The sequence below is a fragment of the Pan paniscus genome, chromosome 11, assembly GCF_029289425.2.
Source record: "Pan paniscus chromosome 11, NHGRI_mPanPan1-v2.0_pri, whole genome shotgun sequence".
NCBI lineage: Eukaryota > Metazoa > Chordata > Mammalia > Primates > Hominidae > Pan > Pan paniscus.
The window spans coordinates 2,657,180-2,680,637 of record NC_073260.2 but is presented as its reverse complement, the minus strand read 5'-3'; the positions used below and the strand labels follow the sequence as shown (position 1 = coordinate 2,680,637).

The 23,458-nt window shown below is 60.1% G+C and overlaps 1 protein-coding gene, 1 long non-coding RNA gene and 2 other non-coding genes across 4 annotated transcripts; 1 reads left to right on the top strand and 3 right to left on the bottom strand.

The window, feature by feature from the left end:
- The first annotated feature begins 7,273 nt into the window (after positions 1 to 7,273).
- On the top strand, positions 7,274 to 19,284 carry DIPK1B (divergent protein kinase domain 1B). Its single transcript, XM_034929545.3, has 5 exons — positions 7,274 to 7,432; positions 12,302 to 12,436; positions 17,168 to 17,275; positions 17,372 to 17,548; positions 18,209 to 19,284. The coding sequence occupies exons 1-5, from the start codon at positions 7,370 to 7,372 to the stop codon at positions 19,019 to 19,021; spliced, it is 1,296 nt and encodes a 431-aa protein (XP_034785436.1). The 5' UTR covers positions 7,274 to 7,369; the 3' UTR covers positions 19,022 to 19,284.
- Positions 19,285 to 19,598: 314 nt separating this feature from the next.
- Positions 19,599 to 23,446, bottom strand: LOC117974401 (uncharacterized). The gene is made up of 4 exons (XR_004664431.4): positions 23,142 to 23,446; positions 22,306 to 22,346; positions 21,554 to 21,661; positions 19,599 to 20,354 (listed from the first exon to the last, which is right to left on the bottom strand). It is a non-coding gene; the product is annotated as an uncharacterized LOC117974401 (long non-coding RNA).
- Positions 21,338 to 21,473, bottom strand: LOC112440903 (small nucleolar RNA SNORA43). Its single transcript, XR_003028893.1, has one exon. It is a non-coding gene; the product is annotated as a small nucleolar RNA SNORA43 (small nucleolar RNA).
- Positions 22,006 to 22,137, bottom strand: LOC112440904 (small nucleolar RNA SNORA17). The gene has a single exon (XR_003028894.1). It is a non-coding gene; the product is annotated as a small nucleolar RNA SNORA17 (small nucleolar RNA).
- Positions 23,447 to 23,458: the final 12 nt, after the last annotated feature.

The window sequence follows — 23,458 nt, the reverse complement described above, 5'->3', positions numbered from 1 at the left end:
GCTGGAGAACTTGGAGGAGAAGAAGAACTCAAACTTTATGGCTCTGTCGGATATGAGTAGCCCACATCACTCTCCTGTTTGGACCAGTGGAAGGAAAAGTTCTCTGGATTCCGCTCACCGGGTTTGTGCATGGTTTGAAATGGGGAGTGAAGGCTGATGTGATCTTGTGGGTGTGGCGTTTTGGGCCAATTCGATGCCCTGTTTTTGATGCTTCTGTGTGTGTGTTGCCGCGTAGGAGCTGTGCTTCATCCCCATACTTCCATCCTGTACGTGCCAGAGGGGACTCTCCCTATTGGCAAGCGCTGAATGCAGAGAAGGGCCAGTGGGATGTGTGAATCTCTCTGCAACCCGCTTTCAGGGCGGGTACAGAATCCCAGAAGCGGTACAGAATCCCAGAGGGAAAAAGGCGCATCAGAGGTTTGATTGAGGGATTAAGGGCAGTAGGGGGACTAAGAGATGAAATATGGAGCTGGGCGTGGTGGCTCACGCCTGTAATCCCAGCACTTTGAGAGACTGAGGCCGGTAGATCACTTGACACCAGGAGTTAGAGACCAGCCTGGTCAACATGGTGAAACCCCGTCTCTACTAAAAATACAAAAAAATTAGCCAGGTGTGGTGGCGGGCGCCTATAGTCCCAGCTATTCGGGAGGCTGAGGCATAAGAATCCCTTGAACCCTTCACTTGAACCCGGGAGGTGGAGGTTGCAGTGAGCTGAGATCGTGCCACTGCACTCCAGCCTGGACAACAGAGTGAGAGTCTGCCTCAAAAAAATAAAGGCTGGTCGTGGTGGCTCAAGCCTCTAATCCCAGCACTTTGGGAAGCCGAGGCGGGTGAATCATCTGAGGTCAGGAGTTCAAGACCAGCCTGGCCAACATGGAGAAACCCCGTCTCTACTAAAACTACAAAAATTAGCTGGGCATAGTGGCGGGCCCCTGTAGTTCCAGCTACTCGGGAGGCTGAGGCAGGAGAATCATGTGAACCCAGGAGGCAGAGGCTGCAGTGAGCCGAGATCACGCCACTGCACTCCAGCCTGGGTGACAGTCACTGGGTGACACTCCGTGTCAAAAAAAAAAAAAGAAATGAAATATGGCAACACAACATCCCTGAGTGGCCAGTGGAGCAGGTAAGAGCTGCTGGTGGCTGACAGTGGATTACCACCAACAGAAGTCAGCCATTGCTCCCAGAGCCCTAGCTGTCCTACACACTGTGACCATACTGAGCCCATCACGTGGGCTCCGGGTACTTGGTACGCTGTCTTGGATCCTGCCAATGCCTTTTTGCCACACCACTGGCAGGGGAGGAGCAAGACCAGCTTGCATTCACATGGCCAGGTCTCCAGTACACTTAGGTGTGTTCCCCGTACACGCCCCGCCACTGGCCACCTGTGGGCAGGTTAGGACTTCTGATGTCCACAGGTGCCATGATACAGATGATGTCCTGCAGGTTGGCAGCTCAGAAGCCTTGGGTCTCTAGAACTAGACAACTAGACGGGGGTACTCTCATACCTCCCTGTCCACAGAGGCAGGCAAAACATCAACAGCGTCCAGTGGCTGCCTCACCAGGTGGAGTTTCTTGGGCTGAGGTAGGTGGGTCCACAGCACTCACTGCCTCAGCCAGTCAAGGAAAACCTGTTGTCTCTTTGCTCCCTCATCTCACCCAAAAGGACAACCCAGCACTTGACTGGACTGTGTGGGTGTTGGAGACAGGATGTGCTTCATTTGGGCATTCGACTTGGCTTCTTAAATTAGTGAACACAGGCCGGGCGAGGTGGCTCACGCCGGTAATCCCAGAACTTTGGGAGGCCGAGGGGGGTGGACCACCTGAGGTGAGGAATTTGAGACCAGCCTGGCCAACATAGCAAAACCCTGTCTCTACTAAAAATATAAAAATAAGCCAGACGTGGTGGTGTGTGCCTGTAATCCCAGCTACTCGGGAGGCCGAGGCAGGAGAATCGCTTGCACCTGGGAGGTGGAGGTTGCAGTGAGCCGAGATCACACCATGACATTCCAGCCTGGGCAACAGAGTAAGACTTGGTATCAAAAAAAAATAATAAAAATAAAATAAATTAGTGAACCCACAAATCAGCCTGCTTACGTCAGGGCCTGAACCAACAGGCTATTCCAGCTGCCGCCCCGTGAGCCACAGGCCACTCTCTCTCCCGCTGGGGCCTCACAGCCCTGTGATCCCTTTGAACGACAAGTCCCTGTGGCTGACGATCCCGTTATCTGGAAACTCCAGAGAAAGAAAACAGCCTCTGCCCAGATGTGCCCCTTGGGGTGGTGGATTCACTGACTCTCTGACACGACTAGTAGGTTCACCCCTTGTTTTCAAAAAGCAAAATTAGCTTACAACGAGCTCTTGTCCCAGGGAACCACCTGACCTCGGAGGCCTTGTGACTGGAGCCTGACAGTCCCGTTCGGAGGGTTTTCAACTCAGACACAACCACCACAAGGAAGGAGGGCCCGAGAGCTTCTCTTTGCAAACGGAAGACTCTGTATTCAACAGCGGCGGGCGGGTCCCCAGTGATATGTCAGCTTCACATCGGAAGTGGCAGCTCTCCCTTTGGGGGAAACTTGACGCGCCGCACTCCACCGTCTGAGGAAAAGCTCGTGGCTCTCCAGGGCCCTCGATCCACCAGGGCCCCCCAAACAGCTGCTCACCTGGTGTGCTCACCGGCTTGCTGTCAATAAATACGTGGGTAAATCTCTGTTCGAGGCTCTCAGCTCTGAAGGCTGTGAGACCCGATTTCCTACTTCACACCTCTATATTTCTCTGTGTGTGTCTTTAATTCCTCTAACGCCGCTCGGTTAGGGTCTCCCCGACCGAGCTAGTCTCAGCACGTCTCTACTAAAAATACAAAAAAATACAAAAAAAGGCCAGGCGCGGTGGCTCACGCCTGTAATCCCAGCAGTTTGGGAGGCCGAGGCAGGCGGATCACGAGGTCAGGAGATCGAGACCATCCTGGCTAACACAGTGAAACTCTGTCTCTACTAAAAATACAAAAAATTAGCCGGGCATGGTGGCAGGCGCCTGTAGTCCCAGCTACTCGGGAGGCTGAGGCAGGAGAAAGGCGTGAACCCAGGAGGCGGAGCTTGCAGTGAGCTGAGATTGCGCCACTGCTCTCCAACCTGGGCAACAGAGCGAGACTCTATCTCAAAAAAAAAAAAAAAAAAAAAAAAAGAAGGTCTGGGTGTGAGTAGGGGATGCCTGGGGAAGAGACGCAGTTATAGCAGTTGGAATGGGACATGCCAGTTTTGCAGCAGGACAGGGAGAGCAATGGGCCCCCTGCCTGGGGAGGAAACTCCCAGGCCTCAGGATGAATGGGAAGGAAAGAGAGGGCAGGAAGGTCCTCCACTTTCAGAATTGTCCCCGGAGCCTGCCCTAAAGGTGTGTGTGAGCCTGTGTCTCTGCGTCTGTGTCTGTGCAGTGGACCTTTCGTTTACCTGTCGTTTGCCCTGGCCAGGGTTTGAGCTCAGGGCCTCAGGCCACGAAAGGCCCTAGAAACAGCAAGGCACGGCCCAGTTCCCGCCCCCACACCTGAGATACCAGTCAGCACCTCCCGGGTCCTCTGCCCCATTCATGTTCCAGGCAGGTGGATGTCACCCATTGGTGGCGGAGAAACAAGGGCCCCAAAACGAGAACTAGACCCATTCAAACTGAACTGGAACCCGGCCAGTGCCCATTCCACAAACACTTAATGGGCTAGTGGCCACGGACAGCGTGCAGGTTCTGGGCCAGGCCTGCAGATGCAAAGGAGAACGTGCTCACTGGTCCCTGCCTGGAGGGAGCACCCCGTCCCGCGGGCCCTGCTGGGAAATGCCTTTTTGGAAGATCTCGGGGACAGGGTCACCCAGGGCCGGCTATGCGCTCACCAGGCACTCCTCCCAGGGCGCGCCATCTCCCTCCTGGCAGCCTGGGAGTGGCACTGAGGCTGCGCTCATCCTTCTCACGGCCCACACCTTCCCCAGATCCTGACCCACGGATCACTCTCTCCTGCGCCCCTCCCCCAGGAAGCCCTCCTCGGGAGACCCTCCAGAACTTTCTTGGCCGTGGTCTTGGCCTGGCTCACATTGACGGAAGGTGTGGGCTCCTGCAACCTCCAGCTGAGCTCCCTGCAGGCCGGACCGACCACCACTGCCCTGCACCCACTCCCCCTGGCCCTGGGACAGCCCTCCTGTAGGAGGAGGACAGGCCATGCAGGGAAGCACATGCTCTCCCAGCTGTAGACATGGCAAGGCCTCCCTCCAGGCCGGGAGAAGCCTGTGTGTTGGCCTCTTGGTGCTTGTGCTCTGTGTCCCACCCTCTCGTACTGCTCTTCCCTTTCTTGGGCTCTGGGACCCTCGCTGGGAGAGAGACAGTGCTTGGATCGAGGGAGAGAGGAAAGGTCACTTGGGGACATGGCAGTCCCTCTTCCCAGCCTGGGCTACAGCTACCTTGGGGGTCACTGAGACTGGGAGGGTCTACCCGCTACTTTCTCCCACTGGCCCCTCTCCCCTTCCTCACGTTGCCTCCAGCCCTGTCCATCCAGGTCTCTGGCCTAGGCCACTGCCACACCCCCAGGCCCACCCCTCCTTTCTATACCTGGCATAGAACCCTCACCCCATTGCCCCCTGGCCTTGTCCCTCTCTGTTTAACTCCCTGCCATGCAATTCTGTGGGGAGGGGCTCATCCTTTCAACAGATGATGCCAGAAGGATTGGATGTCCATGTGCAAAAAATGCTAACAAAACCCCCAAGCCCCAAACTGAAAACCCTCTGATCCACACCCCGCACAATACACAAAAGTTAACTGGAATTGGGTCGTTGACTTAAATATGAAGCCGAATACTATACAACTTCTAGAAGAAAGCACAGAAAACCTTTGTGACCTTCGGTTAGGCAAAAATTTCTTAGAGATGACACACTCAGAGCACGATCCGGGCTGGTGGCAGTGGCTCACTCACGCCCAGAATCCCAGAGCTTTGGGAAGCCAAGGTGGGAGGATTGCTTGAGCCCAAAAGTTCAAGACCAGCCTGGGCAACATGGCAAAACCCCATCTCTACAAAACATTAAAAAATTAGCCTGGTGTGGCCAGGCGCGGTGGCTCATGCCTGTAATGCCAGCACTTTGGGAGGCCAAGCCAGGCGGATCATGAGGTCAGGAGTGATCCTGGTCAACATAGTGAAACCCCGTCTCTACTAAAAATACAAAAATTATCTGGGCGTGGTGGCACGTGCCTGTAATCCCAGCTACTCGGGAGGCTGAGGCAGGAGAATCGCTTGAACCAGGGAATCAGAGATTGCAGTGAGCCGAGATTGCACCACAGCACTCCAGCCTGGTGACAGAGCAAGACTCCGCCTCAAAAAAAAAAAAAAAAAAAAAAATTAGGCTGGTGTGGTAGCACACACCTGTAGTCCCAGCTACTCAGGAGGCTGAGGCAAGAGGATCGCTTGACCCAGGAGCCGGAAGCTTCAGTGAGCCACGATTGGGCCACTGGACTCCCACCTGGGTGACAGAGTGAGAACCTGTCTCAAAACAAATAAGCAAAAGCACAATCTATAAAAGAAAAAATAGTTAAATTGGCCCTTATCAAAATCAAGAACTTCTGCTCCTTGAAAGATACCGTTGGCCGAGCACGGTGGCTCATACCTGTAATCCCAGCACTTTGGGAGGCCGAGGTGGGCAGATCACCTGAGGTTAGGGGTTCGAGATCAGCCTTGCCAACATTGTGAAACTCCGTCTCTACTAAAAATACAAAAATTAGCCGGGCATGGTGGCTTGCACCTATAGTTCCAGCTACTTGGGAGGCTGAGGCAGGAGAATCTCTTGAACCTGGGTGGTGGAGGTTGCAGTGAGCTGAGATCGCGCCACTGAACTCCAGCCTGGGCTACAAGAGTGAAACTCCGTCAAAAAAAAAAAAAAAAAAAAAAAAAAGGAAAAGAAAAGAAAGAAACTGTTAAGAGAATGAAAAGAAAGCCACAGACTGGGAGAAAAATCTTTGCAAATCACATGTGTAATAATGGGCAGATATCCAGAAGATATAAAGAAGTCTGGGACCAGGCATGGTGACTCACGCCTGTAATCCCAGCACTTTAGGAGGCTGAGGCAGGTGGATCACTTGAGGCCAGGAGTTTGAGACCACTCCGGCCTGGGCAACATAGCAAGACTCCCTCTCAAAAAAAAAAAAAAAAAAAAAGTCTTGGCTGGGTACCAGGTGACTCATGCCTGTAATCCCAGCACTTTGGGAGGCCAAGGCGGGATGATCCCTTGAGCCCAGGAGTTCGAGACCAGCCTGGGCAAAACACTGAGACCCAGTCTCATTCTAGATATTAAAAATTAAAACCAAAATGTAAATAAGTCTCAAAACTTAATAATAAGGAAACAACGTGATTTTTATTAATGGTCAAAAACTTGAATAGACTTTGGAGAAGATACACAGGTGGTAACTGAACACGCAGAAAGTGTGTTAAACACGCGAACCACAGCCCCAGCGAGACGCCACCACCAGGGAAATGGCTAAAATTTAAAAACCTGCCGATAGCAAGAGCCGCCCGGGATGCGGAGCAGCTGGAAGCGCCGGCGGCCGCGGGGAGGGAGCGAGTCTTGGCAGCTGCTGGCTGCGCCCCACATCCCTCACCGTCCAACTCAGCCCCCCCAGGTGTTTACCGAAGTGCAATGAAAGCTTCTGTTCACACGGAACCTGCCTATGGAGGCGGCAACGGCTCATCCCCGAGCACCCCACGCGGAGGCGAAGGAAGTGTCCTCCCGGCGAGTGGCAAAGGCGCGGGGTCTCAGCCAGGAGGGAAGGGTCGGACCCCGGGGCGGGCTGCAGGCTCGGCCAGCCCAGGGCTCCGCGCGTCTGACCCCATCCTGAGGACCCAGGGGAAGGCCCAGCCCTGGCTCTGCGGCCTCGAACCGGGGGCGCGCGTGGGGAGCCCTGAACCCCGCAGCCTGCACAGCGCACGGGGCCTCTCTGCAGCGTGGGAAAAGCCCCCGAGACGCCCAGGAGCCCGACAGGCGCGCCCCCGGCCCCGGCTCCGCCTCCCGGCCCATCCCGCGCGCCCCCAGCCCCTCCCGCAGCACCGTTGCACGAGGGGCGGGGTCTGCGGGTGGGCGGGGCCTCGGTGCCCGCCCCCTCCTCAGCCGAGCCGGGGGTCGAAGGCGGGCCGCGCGCCAAGCCCCGCCCCCGCGCGCCTCCGCCGCGACCCTCCCCCGCGCGCCCCCGCCGCGCCGCCGTCGGCCGTCAGAAAGGCGCGCGCCCTCGCCTTTAACGCGGGCCCGGGGGCGCGCGGCCCGCATGGCGAGGGAGCGGCGGCCGCTGCGGGCCGGGCCGGGCCGGGGCTGAGGCCGAGCGAGCCGCGGGGCCCGCGCAGCCCCGGCCGGAGCCCACCATGCGGCGGCTGCGGCGCCTGGCGCACCTGGTGCTCTTCTGCCCCTTCTCCAAGGGCCTGCAGGTAAGCGCGGTGCGCGCCCGCCGCCCCCGGCCGCCTCTGCTTGGGGAGGCCGAGCTCCAGCCTCGGAGTGGGCTGAGTACGGAGCGGGGCCCCGGGTTCGGATACGAAGGGTTCATGAGCCCGGGGTGGGCGGCGGGGAGGGGGCGAGTGGCTCCGGAAGGACGGGACGCTGGGGGAGGGGCGGTGGCGGCGACAGGAGGGTCCGGGCGCGGGGATGCTGCGGCCTGGAGGCCCTCGCCCCGACCTGCAGGCGGTCCCTGCCCCCCAGGCCCAGAAACCACACAGAAGTCCTTTCTTCTTTTCTCCACTTAAAAAATAAGGTGTGTTATTCTGCGGTAGAAAACTTGGGATACACAGAAACGCCCTGGCAAGGACATGACCTCCCCGCCCCCTGCCCCTTCATCCCATCAGCCAGCCATAGCGCGGGGACCCTGCCCTGACCCCGGGATGACCTTGAACAAGTCACCGTCCCCTCCAGGGGCCTAGCCGGGTCCGCAGGAGAGGCCCGGGCCGCCTTGGGTTCCAGCTGCCAGGAGCCCTTTCACCTTCTGCTTTGGGGAGATGCAGGCCGGGCCCATCAGGCTCCAATCATCCGGGGCCCGGCCTCTGATGGGATGCCCTCCCAGACCCTCCAGGACCCCAGCCATCTGCCGGAGGCGCCAGTCCTGGTCAGATTTGCCTGTATCTCCCTGGCCCCCGCAGGGTGGTCCTGGGTCAGCAGGAGGAACCCTGCCTGGGTCCTGCCTGAGCTCAGGGCCTGGCTGGCCTCAGCTCCCCTTCTGGGAAGAGTGTATGGAACCTAGCAACTCACAGATTGCAGCGAGACCCTCTGTGCCCACTTTGGGCTTCAGGTTGTGGTGGTCCCGGCTCAGCCTTGGGGCAGGGTGAGAGCTAAGGGGTCTGAGGACCACCCCAGTCGCTGGGAGGTGGGGTGCACAGTGGTCCCCTCCCCCGAGGAAAGGCCTCGACCAGCAGCTGCAGAAGAGATGCTGATGCTTGGAGCTCCGCCCAGGAATGGCAGCAGAGGGGTGTTGGCTGTTCCCAGGGTGGCTGGCTCGGGGCCAGAGCCCTGGTGGGAGCCCAGTCTGCCCCTCTAGTGGCGAGGGCCTCAGTTTCCTGGCCTTGTGAACTGCTTTTCTGGGTTAGTGCTGTGGGGCTCCTGGCCCACGGTCTGAGCCTGCTGGGCTGAGGACCACTGTGCTGTTCTTATCCCCTGGGTGACCTTCCCTATCCTCCAAGTGGCTACACCGGGAGCTGATCCCCACCTGCCCCTGCAAAGCCCCAGCCCAGGTCCTGGATGGTGGGGCCACCTCCACACTCAAGCTTTTCCCGTCCATCTGTGCCAGGCCTGGGAGCCAGGGTGGGCCAGGGAGCACTGTGGGGGCCTTGCAGAGCAGCTGCTTGGGACCCCAGGATCCACAGCAGGGTCAGGGATGGCAGCTGGGGAAGATCAAGACCTAGGGGAGAGCTGGGCAAGGTGGCTCCTGCCTGTAATGCCAGGACCTTGGGAGCCTTTATGGGAGGGTCACTTGAAGCTGGGAGTTCGAGGCTGCAGTGAGCTGTGACTGGACCACTGCACTCCAGCCTGGGCAACACAGCAAGACCCTGTCTCAAAAGAATAACAACAACGAAAGAGCTAGGGGATGAACCAGAGCTGGCCAGGCGGAAATAGGCCCTGGCCCAAGCCCAGTCGGGGCTCTGGGGAGCAGAACTGGGTAAGTCCCTAGCTTGGTGTCACTGTCCCCAGCTGGGGTCAGCCCTAGGCCCGAGGCCAGCTGCAGCCTCCCTCCTCCTGGCTGTCCTCCGAGGCCCCGCCCATGCTGGGCCTCCCTGCATGGCCCTGCCTCGGGCACGTTCACCCCAGACGGAGCCATCCGACCTTATCCTGCCAGAACAACACCCACCCCCCATTGTTTCTCTGCTTTCCTGTTTTTCATCTTGAGCAAGTCTGCCGGAAACAGATTCAGTGCCCAGGACAAGTGGTCTGAGGGGGCGGAGACCAACCTGGGCCTGGAGGGCTCCCCACACCGGAGCCATGCCCTCTGCTCCAGGACTCCAGGACCCCACTGCTACTGGAGGTCTGGGCCCTTCCCCAGCTGCTGGGGGTCCTCCCTCTGTAGCCCTGCCTGGGGCGGCCATCAGTGAGTGGATGCCGGGGAAGCAGGAGACCAGGGCCCACCCATCCTGAAAGAACCAGAAAAAACGACCTCAGCTGCCTGGGCTGTGCCTTGTCCTCGTTGAGGAGCTGGTGGCCCCATTTTAGGGAGGAGTCCCCTGCTCACGGCCTAAGCCGGGCTGCAGCCCACGACCTCTGATGGGGGCTCTGGCTTGGGCAGGTGGGGGCGTGGCCAGGCGCTGCCGGGAGGAGGATGTGCCCATGGCAGCCTCTCCCTGGCCGCAGGTGGACAGGAGGCCACAGGGAGTGCTTGGAGCCAGCAGTGGGGCCTCTCTGAGGGGAAGCTGGCCCCCAAGCCTGGGCCCTTCACCCTTCAGCTGCAGGTCAGGGATGTCTGAGCCCCCGTGTAGGGCAAGTCCCCTCTGCTGGCCAGTGCCTGAGAGGCCTGAAATTTGCTAGGGGGCTGGGGAGAGGGAAGGTGGCATGCAGCTGTCCCTGGCTGTCACCCTTGGAAGCCCAGCTTGGAGGCCTGCACTCTAGAGCCGGTGCCTGAGCCTCCTCAGGCCGGTAGGGAAACCAAGGCAGAGGGCCTGAGGATGGCAGAGTGACCTGGAGCCCTACCTAAAAGCCGGCTCCCAGACATCTGGGTCAGAGCTTTAGGCAGGGGCCAGGGGCTGCATGCTTACTTTTTTTTTTTTTTTTTGAGACGGAGCCTCACTCTGTCGCCCAGGCTGGAGTGCAATGGCGCCATCTCAGCTCACCACAACCTCTGCCTCCGGGGTTCAAGCGATTCTCCTGCCTCAGTCTCCTAAGTAGCTGGGATTACAGGCATGCGCCACCACGCCTGGCTAATTTTGTATTTTTAGTAGGGATGGCTTTCCTCCATGTTGGTCAGGCTGGTCTCCAACTCCCAACCTCAGGTGATCTGCCTGCCTCGGCCTCCCAAAGTGCTGGGATTACAGGGGTGAGCCACCACGCCCGGCCTTAATTTTTAACTGTGGTAAGATACACATGGCATAAAGTGTATCATCTTAACCCTGTTTAAGGGCACAGTTTAGTGGTCACCTCCCTCTGTCCGCAGAGCTCTCCACCTTCCCAAACCGAAGCTCTGTCTGCATCAAACGCACACTCCCAGTCCCTTCCCAGCCCGCGGCTCCCTCTACTCTCCTTCCTGTCTCTATGGTTTTGGCGACTCTGGGGACCTCGTGTAAGTGGGTCCTGCAGGATTTGTGCTTTGGTGACGGGCTCGTTTCACTGAGCCTCTTGTCCTGGGGCTCCTCCCTTCTGGGTGGACATCAGATCTCCTTCCTTCTCAGGACGCAGTCACTCCGCAGTGTGGATAGGATAGACGCAGCTGCTCTTCCATCCCCCGGCTGTGAACTTAAGGACTGCCCACCCCTGGGCTGTTGTGAACATCGGTGTCTGAGTCTGTGTCTTTTTTTTTTTTTTTTTTTTTTTTTTGAGACAGGGTCTCGCTTTCTCACCCAGGCTGGAGTGTAGCGTGGGGTCACAGCTCACTGCAGCTTCAACCTCCCGGGTTCAATCAATCCTCCAGCCTCAGCCTCCCAAGTAGCTGGGACTACAGGCGTGAGTCACCATGTCCAGCTAATTTTTGTATTTTTAGTAGAGATGGGGTTTTGCCATGTTGCCCAGGCTGGTCTCGAACTCCTGAGCTCAAGCAAGCCACCCACCTCAGCCTCCCAAAGAGCTGGGATCACAGGGTGAGCCACCGCACCCAGCTAATTTTTGTATTTTTGTAGAGGTGGGGTTTCCCTATGTTGCCCAGGGTGGTCTCAAACTCCTGGGCTCAAGCAATCTGCCCGCCTCAGCCTCCCAGAGTGCTGGGTTTACAGGGTGAGCCACCGTGCCCGGCCCGCCTGCGTCTCTTAAAGGCTTCCAGAATGTGGCTGCGTTGGGCTCCTGGGGCCCCGTTCTCCAAACCTGGTTCTCCTTGTGGGCCTGGTCCGGCCGGAACTTCCCACCAATCCGCATTACGGTGGACGGTGGGAAAAATAGGGGCAGTGTCTCTCGCGGTGGGCGCGCTCACCTGGCCTTGTGCGGAGGTGACGATGTTACGAAATGAGATCAGGATAGGAAGGGTTTGTAAAAATATCTTCATTCGGCCAGGCACAGTGGCTCACACTTGCAATCCCAGCCCTTTGGGAGGCCAAGGCAGGTAGATCACCTGAGGTCTGGAGTTCAAGACCAGCCTAGTCAACATGGTGAAACCCCGTCTCTACTAAAAATACAAAAATTAGCTGGTCGTGGTGGTGCATGCCTGTAGTCCCAGTTACTCGGGAGGCTGACGCAGGAGAATCGCTTGAACCCGGGAGGCAGAGGTTGCAGTGAGCCGAGATTGCGCCACTGCACTCCAGCCTGGGGTACAGAGTAAGACTCCCTCTCAAAAAAAAAAAAAAAAAATTTCATTCAGCAGAGGAAAGAATCGGCCACCCTGTAGTCCCCTGGTTTTGACATTTATTTGTACCTGCCCATAACACTGAAAAGTCTGGGCAGCGCCTGCCCTCACCTCCGGCCCCTGCAGCCCCTCGTATGTGACCCTGGAGAGGCAGAGCCAGGAGCGGGTGTCGCTGAGCTGGGGGTGATTCTAGAAGACGGGGGTGCCAGCGGGCCAAGGGGATGGCAGGGGAAGGCTGGGGTGGATCCGGAGGCCCTTCCTGTGGGAAGTGGGGTTGAGAGCACCCTGAGCCTGGGTGCCCCGAGGTCACCTCCTCACGCAGCCCCTTCCCCCACAGGGCCGGCTCCCAGGCCTCAGGGTCCGCTGCATCTTCCTGGCCTGGCTGGGCGTCTTTGCAGGCAGCTGGCTGGTGTACGTGCACTACTCGTCCTACTCGGAGCGCTGTCGTGGCCATGTCTGCCAGGTGGTCATCGTAAGTGTTGCTTGTGCGGGCTGGGGACTGGGCCGTGCCCCCTGCTGCCCAAGATGCTGGGGCACCAGGCCCTGGAGACACCTTCCTCCCCAGACCCAGGGCCCACGAGGCACGTGGGTTTCTAGGTGGAATCTGCAAAGCTGCCTCAGGCTGGGTGTGGAGGATGGGGGTCCAGAGGAGGATGGGGGAGACGTGGGGGCGGCTGCAGGGGCCCAGGAGAGAGGGAGAGGCTTGGGGCTGGGGGCTGGGGGCAGAAGGCAGGGCAGACTCCAGAAATCTTTGGGAGGGAGGATGTTTAGCAGGAAGCCTGGGGTGGGCAGCTGGCCTCACTGCTCCAGGATAGAGACCCCCGTGTGGTGTCCTCACTGGACGGGATAGCGACCCCCGTGTGCTGGCCTCACTGGTCCGGGATAGAGACCCCCGTGTGCTGGCCTTAGTGGCCTCGCTAGCTCCCCTGGGACCAGGGGTCCCCCGAGGCAGGTGGCAGGGCAAGGTCCTCCACAGCCTCCACCGCAGGGAGATAGGGCTAAGTCCCCTGGCGTATGTGAGCATGTGTGTGTCTGGGAGCAAACGTGTCCACATGAGTGCACACCAAGGTGACCCCCTGCCCCTCTCCACACCCTGTGACTAGCTCAGACGGGAGGTCATCCCAGCTCTGTCTTCCTGGCAAACCCTAGACTCGCCCAGAACTGGGCAGGTCCCCCACTGAATTTTGACCCCAGGCTGCCCGATGACCAGGGTTCCGATGCCTCCACTCCCCTTGGGGTCAGGCCTGGGCATAGAAGGATCTGGCCTGTAGCAGCGGCCACTGTGGGTTGTCATAGGGGGATTGGGTGCAGGGAGACCCCAGGTTCGGTGTCTCCTCCGTCAGATGGGGAGAGCGCCTCTCCTGGCAACTGGGTGGTGGATGAAGCTACCCGGGTGGGCGTGGGCAGGCCTGTGTCCCACAGAGCCACGTCTGACGGGGGCCACATGTGGAAAGGCCCAGATGTGGCAGTGGAGGAGTGGGGTGTGGGGTCCGGAGCTAGGAGAGCTTCTGTGCCCAGGACTTGTTTGGAGCCCATGCCAGCCCAGGGGAGGCCTCCGGGCCCCTGGCACCAGGCCTTGCTCACCCTTGAAGTCCAGGGGGCCTCTGAGCCCAGCAGGGCTGGAGGGTGGCACATCGGGCTCGTCCTGGGGCCATGGGTGGGGAGGGCTGTGCCCCGATCAGATGCACCCCTGGAGCTCCTAGAAGGACCAAGGAGGTGGAGGGGCCGGACCTCCGGGCCGGGATGTTGTGGGTGGGGGCGGGTGGGGGTGAGCAGAGGATTCACGTGGCCAGGCAGGCTCTGAGCACCTACTGGGTGCCGGGCCGCAAGGCAGGAGGAGGTGCCCCCACAAACAAGAGGAAGCTGCAGCGTCGGTTTCCCAGGGTGCCCTGGCCCTTTGCCCAGTGGGGGTTTCCCTGGCTGCTCAGAGCCTTCCCAGAGGTCAGGCCAAGCCCAGCTCTCCCGAAGCCACCCCAGGGGCCATGGAGACGCCCCTCCTTCCCAGAGGCTGGCCCAGCGCACACAGCGAGGCAGCAGCAGTGCAGGGCCGGTCCCAGCTTCCACCAGGGCCCTCGCGAGGCCAAGAACTAGACCGTGAGTCCCCACTGAGCCCTGCTGCAGGCGGGGAACAGGCAGGGCGGTGAGGGGACCGATGTGCGGCAAGGGCCCTGAGGAGGCCAAGCACACGCCCGCCTCAGCCTCTGAGGAAGCCTCTCCGCACTCTGCTAGGTGCTGGGAGGTGCCCAGGACCATGGGGGCAGCTCCATCTCCCCACCCCTGGGGGACCCCGGAGCCCCGGCCCCAGCCCCAGCCTGCCAGACAGCAGTGTGGCCCACAGGCTCCTTCCCCAGCCACCACTGTGTGCCAGGAGCAGGGCAGCCTCCTGCGGTCCTGGGGCTCCGGGCACAGGGGCTGTGTGGTCCGGGGCTCCGGGTGCAGGGGGCTGTGGTCTGGGGTTCCGGGAGCAGGGGCTGGTCTGGGGCTCCGGGTGCAGGGGGCTGTGTGGTCTGGGGCTCCGGGCGCAGGGGCTGTGTGGTCTGGGGCTCCGGGCGCAGGGGCTGTGTGGTCTGGGGCTCCGGGTGCAGGGGGCTGTGTGGTCTGGGGCTCCGGGCGCAGGGGCTGTGTGGTCTGGGGCTCCGGGCGCAGGGGCTGTGTGGTCTGGGGCTCCGGGCGCAGGGGCTGTGTGGTCTGGGGCTCCGGGTGCAGGGGGCTGTGTGGTCTGGGGCTCCGGGCGCAGGGGCTGTGTGGTCTGGGGCTCCGGGCGCAGGGGCTGTGTGGTCTGGGGCTCCGGGTGCAGGGGGCTGTGTGGTCTGGGGCTCCGGGTGCAGGGGGCTGGTCTGGGGCTCCGGGCGCAGGGGCTGTGTGGTCTGGGGCTCCGGGCGCAGGGGCTGTGTGGTCTGGGGCTCCGGGTGCAGGGGGCTGTGTGGTCTGGGGCTCCGGGCGCAGGGGCTGTGTGGTCTGGGGCTCCGGGTGCAGGGGGCTGTGTGGTCCGGGGCTCCGGGTGCAGGGGGCTGTGTGGTCTGGGGTTCCGGGAGCAGGGGCTGGTCTGGGGCTCCGGGCACAGGGGCTGTGTGGTCTGGGGCTCCGGGTGCAGGGGGCTGTGTGGTCCGGGGCTCCGGGTGCAGGGGGCTGTGTGGTCTGGGGTTCCGGGAGCAGGGGCTGGTCTGGGGCTCCGGGTGCAGGGGGCTGGTCTGGGGCTCCGGGCGCAGGGGCTGTGTGGTCTGGGGCTCCGGGCGCAGGGGCTGTGTGGTCTGGGGCTCCAGGTGCAGGGGGCTGTGTGGTCTGGGGCTCCGGGCGCAGGGGCTGTGTGGTCTGGGGCTCCGGGTGCAGGGGGCTGTGTGGTCTGGGGCTCCGGGCGCAGGGGCTGTGTGGTCTGGGGCTCCGGGTGCAGGGAGCTGGCTGGTCTGGGGACGGGAGTGGACTCCGGTGGCAAAGGGCCTGCCTGCAAGGTGGAGGGTTGGACAAGTGTGCGGTTTTCCTTCATTTTCCTTTTGTCTTGACGAAGAGCCAGTGTTTTCTTGCTGCCGGGACAGACGCTGCCTTCATGACTCACGTGGCGGGGTCCTCGGCCTCCAGTTGGCCCATCTCACTTCTGTCCCCATCCTTGGTGTGTGGGGGGTGGGGGGTGGGGACCCTCCCTCCTCCCCAACCCTGGAGGGCGGGGTGTTCCGCAGCTCCCTTCCCCAGCTCCCTCCAAGCCTGCTTGGCCAGGCTCCATGGCAACTGAGGCTGTACATCCAGGAATTCTCCCCCCACCCCTAGAGGGGCGGGCCAGCTCCATCCCTCCATCACCTCCCGCGGGGCGCTGGGATTGAGGGGCTGCCAGGCTCCTGGAGCTAGGGTGGGGGCTGAGGAGGGGCGGCAGCCAGCCCCAGGCCTGATGTAATTACTGCTAACAATGTCTCCCTGGGGGTCTGGCTAAGGAGGGGGCCTGTGGGACGGGGAAGGACAGGCCCGGAGTCATTGTGGGGCCCCAGGGGTCCGTTTTCTAAGCCTTGACAAACAGCTCTGACAACGGAGCGCTTGAGCCTGGGCACTGGCCTCGAAGGGCCGGGAGAGGAGGTAGAGGCTGGGGCTCCGTTGCCCACTCCACCCCAGGGGTACCCTTGAGACTGTCAGCTCTGGCGGTGAGCCCTGTCCTGGCTGCACTTGAGGCAAACAGTGAGGCCGCGGCCTGTCCTCCTGCCTCAGCCTGGGGAAGGCTGGGCCGGGCCGAAGATGGAGGCCAAGTCCTTGGGACAGGAGGAGACCCACACCTGAGATTAGTGGAAACCCACCCAGAAGCTGCCATGCAGGTGTGGCTCTGGGCATCAGGATCTGTCGTGAGAGCCCCCATGAGTGCCCAGTGCAGAATGGCTGGCAGCCGGCCCTGACGGGGAGCAGAGGGGCTGGACGCGGCGCCCTTCACGGGATGACACCCAGCTGTTTGCCCTGTGACCAGGGGGTTGCTTCTCTGACAGAGGCCCTATGGCTCGTGTCTGACTCCTGTCCAGGTTCTGCCAGCCTGACCATCCATCGCTCTGGCACCAAGAGCCCACCCTTTTGTTCTTCCTGGCGTCCCAGGGAAAGCCCTGCCTGGGTGGGGCAGCTCCTGGCCCTTCAGATGGAAGACGCAGTCCAGTCAGCACCACCATAGAAAACAAGTTCAGAGATGTCTCACTTACTAATCTGGGCAGGGAGGGCGCCATGAGTCAGGGGATGCATCCTCCCTCCTGGCGTCACCCGAGGCAGGAATGAAGAGTCAGGCAGAGAGTGCGCGTGTGGCAGCTGGTGGTGTAGATATTAGGGACTAGTGTGAATTCTAGTTCACCGGCCAATGCCTGGATGGTCCAGAGCTGGGTCGGCTGGGCGGGAGAGCTGCCTCCAGGTTCCTGCCTCTGGCCCTGGCCTGGGGTCGACACTGGGTGTGGTGTGTGTCTCATGTCCAGGCAGTGGCCTTTGCTGTGCCGTCCTGTTACAGGAGCCAGGATGGTGGGGACGGGACCGGACCGGAGGGTTGGCGGGGCTGCCCCTGCAGCCGACAGCCCCATCCTGCAGCCACCAATGGCATGACCCAGGGCCCCCGGCACTGCCTGTATGAGGGGCTGGCAGCTTTCCAACTGCAGCAAGTGGAGGCCCCTGCCAGCTTTGGGCCTGTGGGCAGGGGCTCAGTGGGGCAGGGGTGTGGCTGCCCCGCCCGGCACGCCTGCACCTGTCTCCTCAGTGTGACCAGTACCGCAAGGGGATCATCTCGGGCTCCGTCTGCCAGGACCTGTGTGAGCTGCATATGGTGGAGTGGAGGACCTGCCTCTCGGTGGCCCCGGGCCAGCAGGTATAGCCACTGGCAGGGCGGGTGGGCCTGGGGCTGATACTGCCCATGCAGGGGGAGGGGGACATCTGCACCGAGGACCTCTGTGGCCCTGTCCAGGTGTACAGCGGGCTCTGGCGGGACAAGGATGTCACCATCAAGTGTGGCATTGAGGAGACCCTCGACTCCAAGGCCCGGTCGGATGCGGCCCCCCGGCGGGAGCTGGTACTGTTTGACAAGCCCACCCGGGGCACCTCCATCAAGGAATTCCGGGAGATGACCCTCAGCTTCCTCAAGGTCAGGCAGCTCTCCTAGGGGGCAGGGCAGGAGTCCACACCATGGTCATATGCCCAGCAGGTGGCCCTGGCACCAACATGCCCAGTGCAAAGGCACAGATGGGCCCAAGTGGACCCTGGGCAGATCCCCCATCCCCCAGCCCCTGGGCATGAGCCCTGCCAGGGAAGGAGCCTCTCCAGGGCTGGGGGCAAGGGTTGGGGGCGCCGGTGGGCTGGCAGCTGAGGTCGAGAGGAGGCTCCTGCAGTCAAGGGCCGTGGGTCCAGCAGGGCAGGTGCCCCGAATGGAGACCAGGGCTTGTGGAGAGGGGCCGCTTCCCAGGGCTTCAGCCAGTGCGTGCCCTCCGCCCTGTGCCGATTCTCATCCTCAGGGAAGCTCTGAGGCTGCTCTGCCCAGGTGCCCACCCCCGAGCTCCGCAGGCGCACCCAAGGCTGCCAGGAGGCGGGAGGTCTGTCTGGCAGCAGCCACACAGGCCAGCAGAGTGAGCTGACACATTGCTGGCTGCGTCCTCCACCCGTGTAGCTGTGGGCTGGGACCCCTAACCTGGCAGATGTGCTGGTCTGGCCGGCAGACCACCCCGCCAGGAGGACCAGGTAAAGGCCAGGTCGTGCTCCCAGACATCAAATCAACTGGCTTTTCCTTTCTTTTGGTCCCAAATGCCAGGCGAACCTGGGAGACCTGCCTTCCCTGCCGGCGCTGGTTGGCCAGGTCCTGCTCATGGCTGACTTCAACAAGGACAACCGGGTGTCCTTGGCGGAAGCCAAGTCCGTGTGGGCCCTGCTGCAGCGTAACGAGTTCCTGCTGCTGCTGTCCCTGCAGGAGAAGGAGCACGCCTCCAGACTGCTGGGCTACTGTGGGGACCTCTACCTCACCGAGGGCGTGCCGCATGGCGCCTGGCACGCGGCCGCCCTTCCACCCCTGTTGCGCCCACTGCTGCCGCCTGCCCTGCAGGGTGCTCTCCAGCAGTGGCTGGGGCCTGCGTGGCCTTGGCGGGCCAAGATCGCCATCGGCCTGCTGGAGTTCGTGGAGGAGCTCTTCCACGGCTCTTACGGGACTTTCTACATGTGTGAGACCACGCTGGCCAACGTGGGCTACACAGCCACCTACGACTTCAAGATGGCCGACCTGCAGCAGGTGGCACCCGAGGCCACCGTGCGCCGCTTCCTGCAGGGCCGCCGCTGCGAGCACAGCGCCGACTGCACCTACGGGCGCGACTGCAGGGCCCCGTGTGACAGGCTCATGAGGCAGTGCAAGGGCGACCTCATCCAGCCCAACCTGGCCAAGGTGTGCGCACTGCTACGGGGCTACCTGCTGCCTGGCGCGCCCGCCGACCTCCGCGAGGAGCTGGGCACACAGCTGCGCACCTGTACCACGCTGAGCGGGCTGGCCAGCCAGGTGGAGGCCCATCACTCACTGGTGCTCAGCCACCTCAAGACTCTGCTCTGGAAGAAGATCTCCAACACCAAGTACTCTTGATGGGGCAGTGAGGGGCCTGGCCACCCTTCCTGGAGCTGGCCAGGTGCCAGGGTCCAGCCCTCCCTCAAGGGATCCTGTCAGAAGATGTGAAATGCAACTCTGTTGCAAAATCACTCCCCTACCGTCAGGGCTCTGGATTCCAACACCACAGACATGAGACCCCAGCTCAGAGCAAAGGCGGACATGGACATCCCGGCAGGAGAGTCCTCCAAGGGGGTTTGTTACTCTGAAGAACGTAATGTCAATAAACAGCTTTTATGTAATGCCCGGGGCTGAGCACCCTGAGCCCCCATCGATGCTGTGTGTGGGACCCTTCGCCCCGCTGTGGATCCACCCAGCCCAGGCACTCGGGCTGGGGTTGAGCCCCTGAATCCTGGCGAGGCAGCGCTCAGGTGTTAGTCCAAGCTGAGGTCTATTCCAGAGCTGCCTGCCCTTCAACCCACACACACCTCCGAAGCCGCCAGGGCAGTTCCCCAAACACAGCGGCTTCTGAAACGGTCAATGACCAGTACCCCCCAAACCTGGGCTGTGGCACAACAGACCAAGAAAAAGGTGTTCCAGTAAGAAAACAGATATATGCGGTATTTTAAAAACTGATTTTACAAAATCCAGCCATGAGATGTACAACTCATTCCCTAGGAAACAGCCCAGGAATGGCCGTCTTCTCCAGCCCCGTACGCTCTCCCCAGTAGCCCAGGGCACCCAGCAACCATCCCCTAGGAGAACAGGCGAGGACCCTGGTGGGAAGATCCCACCACAGCAACACCTTTCTTCAGGGCAGGCTCTGCTCCGCAATGTGTGAGTCAAGACAATCCATTCCATTCAAGACCAACTTACTCTCAAATTTTGCCAACACAGAAATATTATCCTTAAAGAAATGTGCATTTAAATCTTTTAGTTCACTTCATCCTGTATTTTAAAATAAATGTTTTCCATATAGATTTTCCCCCTTGGGGGGGAAAAAATTCAGGATCTTAGGTTCCAGGCAGTTCAAAAACAGCCAAGCGGTTCTTTTTTTCCCACCAGAATACCACAATAGCAGAACTTAAGAATCGGGATATGAAAAGGGAGGCGTGGTCCTGGCAGTGGCCCCTGGCCGGCAGGAATACACAGCAACACCCAGGCAGGGGCAGCGGGTGCCCCCATGCCAGCCTGCCCATCCCTGTAATGACAGCAGGGCAGGAGCTGCAGCTGTGGCCCTGGGGGCAGGTGGGCTCTGAGGCTGCAAACACCCTGAGTGCCAGTGGTCCCAGAGGGGGTGAGGCCTCTATCTGTACCTTTATTCCAGCCAGCCTCCTGGCACAGGGCTGGGCCCACATCCTGGCCTCTGCATCTGAAAAACAAACAAGGACAGTGATGCAGACCAGGGTTCTTTAACCCGGATTCACCAAATGACCCTCAGGGAACCCAATTTATGAAATCCTGAAACTGTATTTTTTTTTTTTTTTGAGACAGAGTCCCACTCTTGTCCAGGCTGGAGTGCAGTGGTGCAATCTCGGCTCACTGCAACCTCTGCCTCCCGGGTTCAAGCGATTCTCCTGCCTCAGCCTCCCAAATAGCTGGGATTACAGGCTTGTGCCACCACACCTGGCTAATTTTTGTATTTTCAGTAGAGATGGGGTTTCAGGCAGTTGGCCAGGCTGGTCTCGAACTCCTGACCTCAGGTGATCCACACGCATTGGCCTCCCAGAGTGCTGGGATTACAGGCCTGAGCCACCGCGCCAGGCCTCCAGAAAGTGTATTTTGAAGTTGTCTTTCTTGATACTATCTCTTAGCAGGAGTCTGACACTGGCACTGCTGACATTTGGGCCACATCACTCTTCACTGTGGGGCATCCCAGGCACTGCAGGACATGCAGCTGCGTCTTTGGCCTCTGTACCCCCATTGCTACCCATTTTGGGGAGAGGATTCTTGTTTCCAAAGTGACCCAGACACATCTCTGGGCAAGGCAGCTCCTGACCCCTACCCAGGGCCCTTCCTTTGTGCACAGGAGTTGCAGCCCCACCCCCGCCCCCCTGGGATGAATAATGCTGGACAAGGAACAGCCTGTTTATCCAGCTCGACTGTTCTTAGTCAAACTTGCCTAAGGCCTCCCAGACAGACCTACAGAATCGTTTCCAGAACGAGGCCTGGGAGTGAGACGCACACTCCTGGTAACCCCCCAAGTGCCCGAGCTTCAGATACACACACAGCTCATTTATACATATCTACACCTCAGGGTTCCCAGCGATGTTGCTGCCCCTCCCTCATGGAGCCAACCAGGTAAGGTGGTTTCCAAAAGCGAAAACCCAAATGCTGCCTGGCTTTGGTTGCAAGTAATGTCAGGCCATAAACCATTCTCAGTGCCCACTGGTTCCCGAGCACTGAGTGTAGAAATCGCCACTTTCTCTTTGCCCCGAGGCCACAGGCACAGCAGAGCAACTGTCTGTGGTGCCAACAGGTCCAGGACAGCATCTGCAGGGCAGCCACTCACACGCACCCAGCAACCAGGGCAGGCAGGGAGGGAGGGCAAGCCTCCACCTCACCTCTTACCTGGATCAGGGCTGGTGCTGGTCGGCCTGGTCACTCTGGCCAGTGCTCACACTGGAAGTCCATCACAGCTCACACTGGAAGTCCATCACAGGCGAAGTCACCTCCTTCCTGTGTTGAATAAGAATGCTTGGCAAAGAATCAAGAACACAAGCGGCTGCCGTTACTGCTATTAACTGAGACGCCAGCAAACCCTTCCCCAGTCCTGTCCTGCGTGATCCTGACACGGTGTACGGCATGACCCAGCGTACACCAGACCTGACCGATCCTCAAAGGTTCTTAAAACTCACTCATGAAGGCTGCTCCTGGTGAAGGCACCCTCCACTTTCCCACTATCCCTTCAGACCCCTAGAGGCCAGCCTAGGCCAGCGCGAGGGTTAGAAAGCCCACTCACAGGGCCCACCCTCTCTCCCAGATACCAGTGAAGGAAAACAGATGCCTGTCCACAAAACAGGAATGTCAGACTATCAAACATTCAAACGTTCACGGGGCAGAACGCTGAGCGTAGACATAGCCTCTCTAATCTCTGCCACCTAATGACACAGATGTGACACGGCAGCCACAGCTGCAACGCCTCTAGGGGCAGTGTCCTGTTGAAGACGAAATAATCCGTTTTTATTCCCCTGGAGAGACAACTTCTAGCCTCAATGTAAACACAAGACCGACTGGTCCCTCCAGTCACTTAAGATGTTGCACAGCAGGGCTTAGTTACACTGGAGGATTGACCCTGTTCCAGCTCCAATGCACCAACTTACCCAACACCCCACGCACGTGTCATCTCCAGTGAGCAGACGTCCTAGAGAAAAAAGAAACCGCAATTTTGTATAAATCTTGCAAACACCACAGAGGAGCATCACATAAACACTGCATTTTTTGGGAGGCCGAGGCGGGCAGATCACTTGAGGTCAGGAGTTCAAAACCAGCCTGGCCAACACGGTGAAACCCGTCTGAAAAAAAAAAAAAAGTTAGCTGGCCTAGTGGCTGGCGCCTGTAATCCCAGCTACTCTGGAGGCTGAAGCAGGAAAATCGCTTGAACCCAGGAGGCAGAGGTGGTAGTGAGCTGAGATCGCGCCATTGCACTCCAGCCTGGGCGACTGAGAGAGACTCTGTCTCGAAAAAAAAAAAAAAGACTGCGTTTTGCTGCATCTGGTCTCCAGGAAGGCGGACCAAAGAAGGTCCCTGCCACCAAAAAGCTCACTGTCACAAGGGCCGTTCTAGAAAAATCCGACCCATGTTACTCTCTCCCCTTACTCTACGCTTAATTTGCGGGAGGGGGGAAGTTGGAGTTACAACACAGTGGCCACGAAACGCGGGCTGCTGATCCCCTGCAGGTATCAAGGGACCAGGACCACGAGGCGGAATGCCCACCAGACAACCGAGCAGTCCTCCTCCCGCCAGCACAGCCTCCCGCTGAGCAGCCACAGTGACAAGGAAACCACCTGACGCAGCATAAGAAATCAATTTTTCAAAGATGCCGACAAACATCTTCCCACAGCCTGAGCGACTCAGGGAAGCAGCAGCAGGAGCGGAAGGGTCGTGGGTGAACGGGGTGCCTTTCTCTAAGATCCGAATTCGCGCACTCAGCTCTCACCAGGCTTCCCGAAGCTTCCTGGCTGGAAACCGCGCAGGGCCGGCAGCGCCCTCTCCACCAAGAGACACAGCAGCGGCGCCTCCTCCGCGGCCCGGGCCCCCATCCCGCGGCTCGCGCGGCCAGGACGCCCCAGGTCAGAGCCTGCCCCCACCCCGCACCCGGAGGCCAGCAGCCCAGTCCCCTAGGCCGCGCAGCGCCAGCGAGAGCGAGGCTGCAGGGCGAGGCCCGGCGAGGCGCTCGAGAACTGGCCGGGAGGAGAAGTCAAGCTGCCCACCCACCATGGCAGCCTCCGGCGCACGCAGAGGACGCGAAGGGAA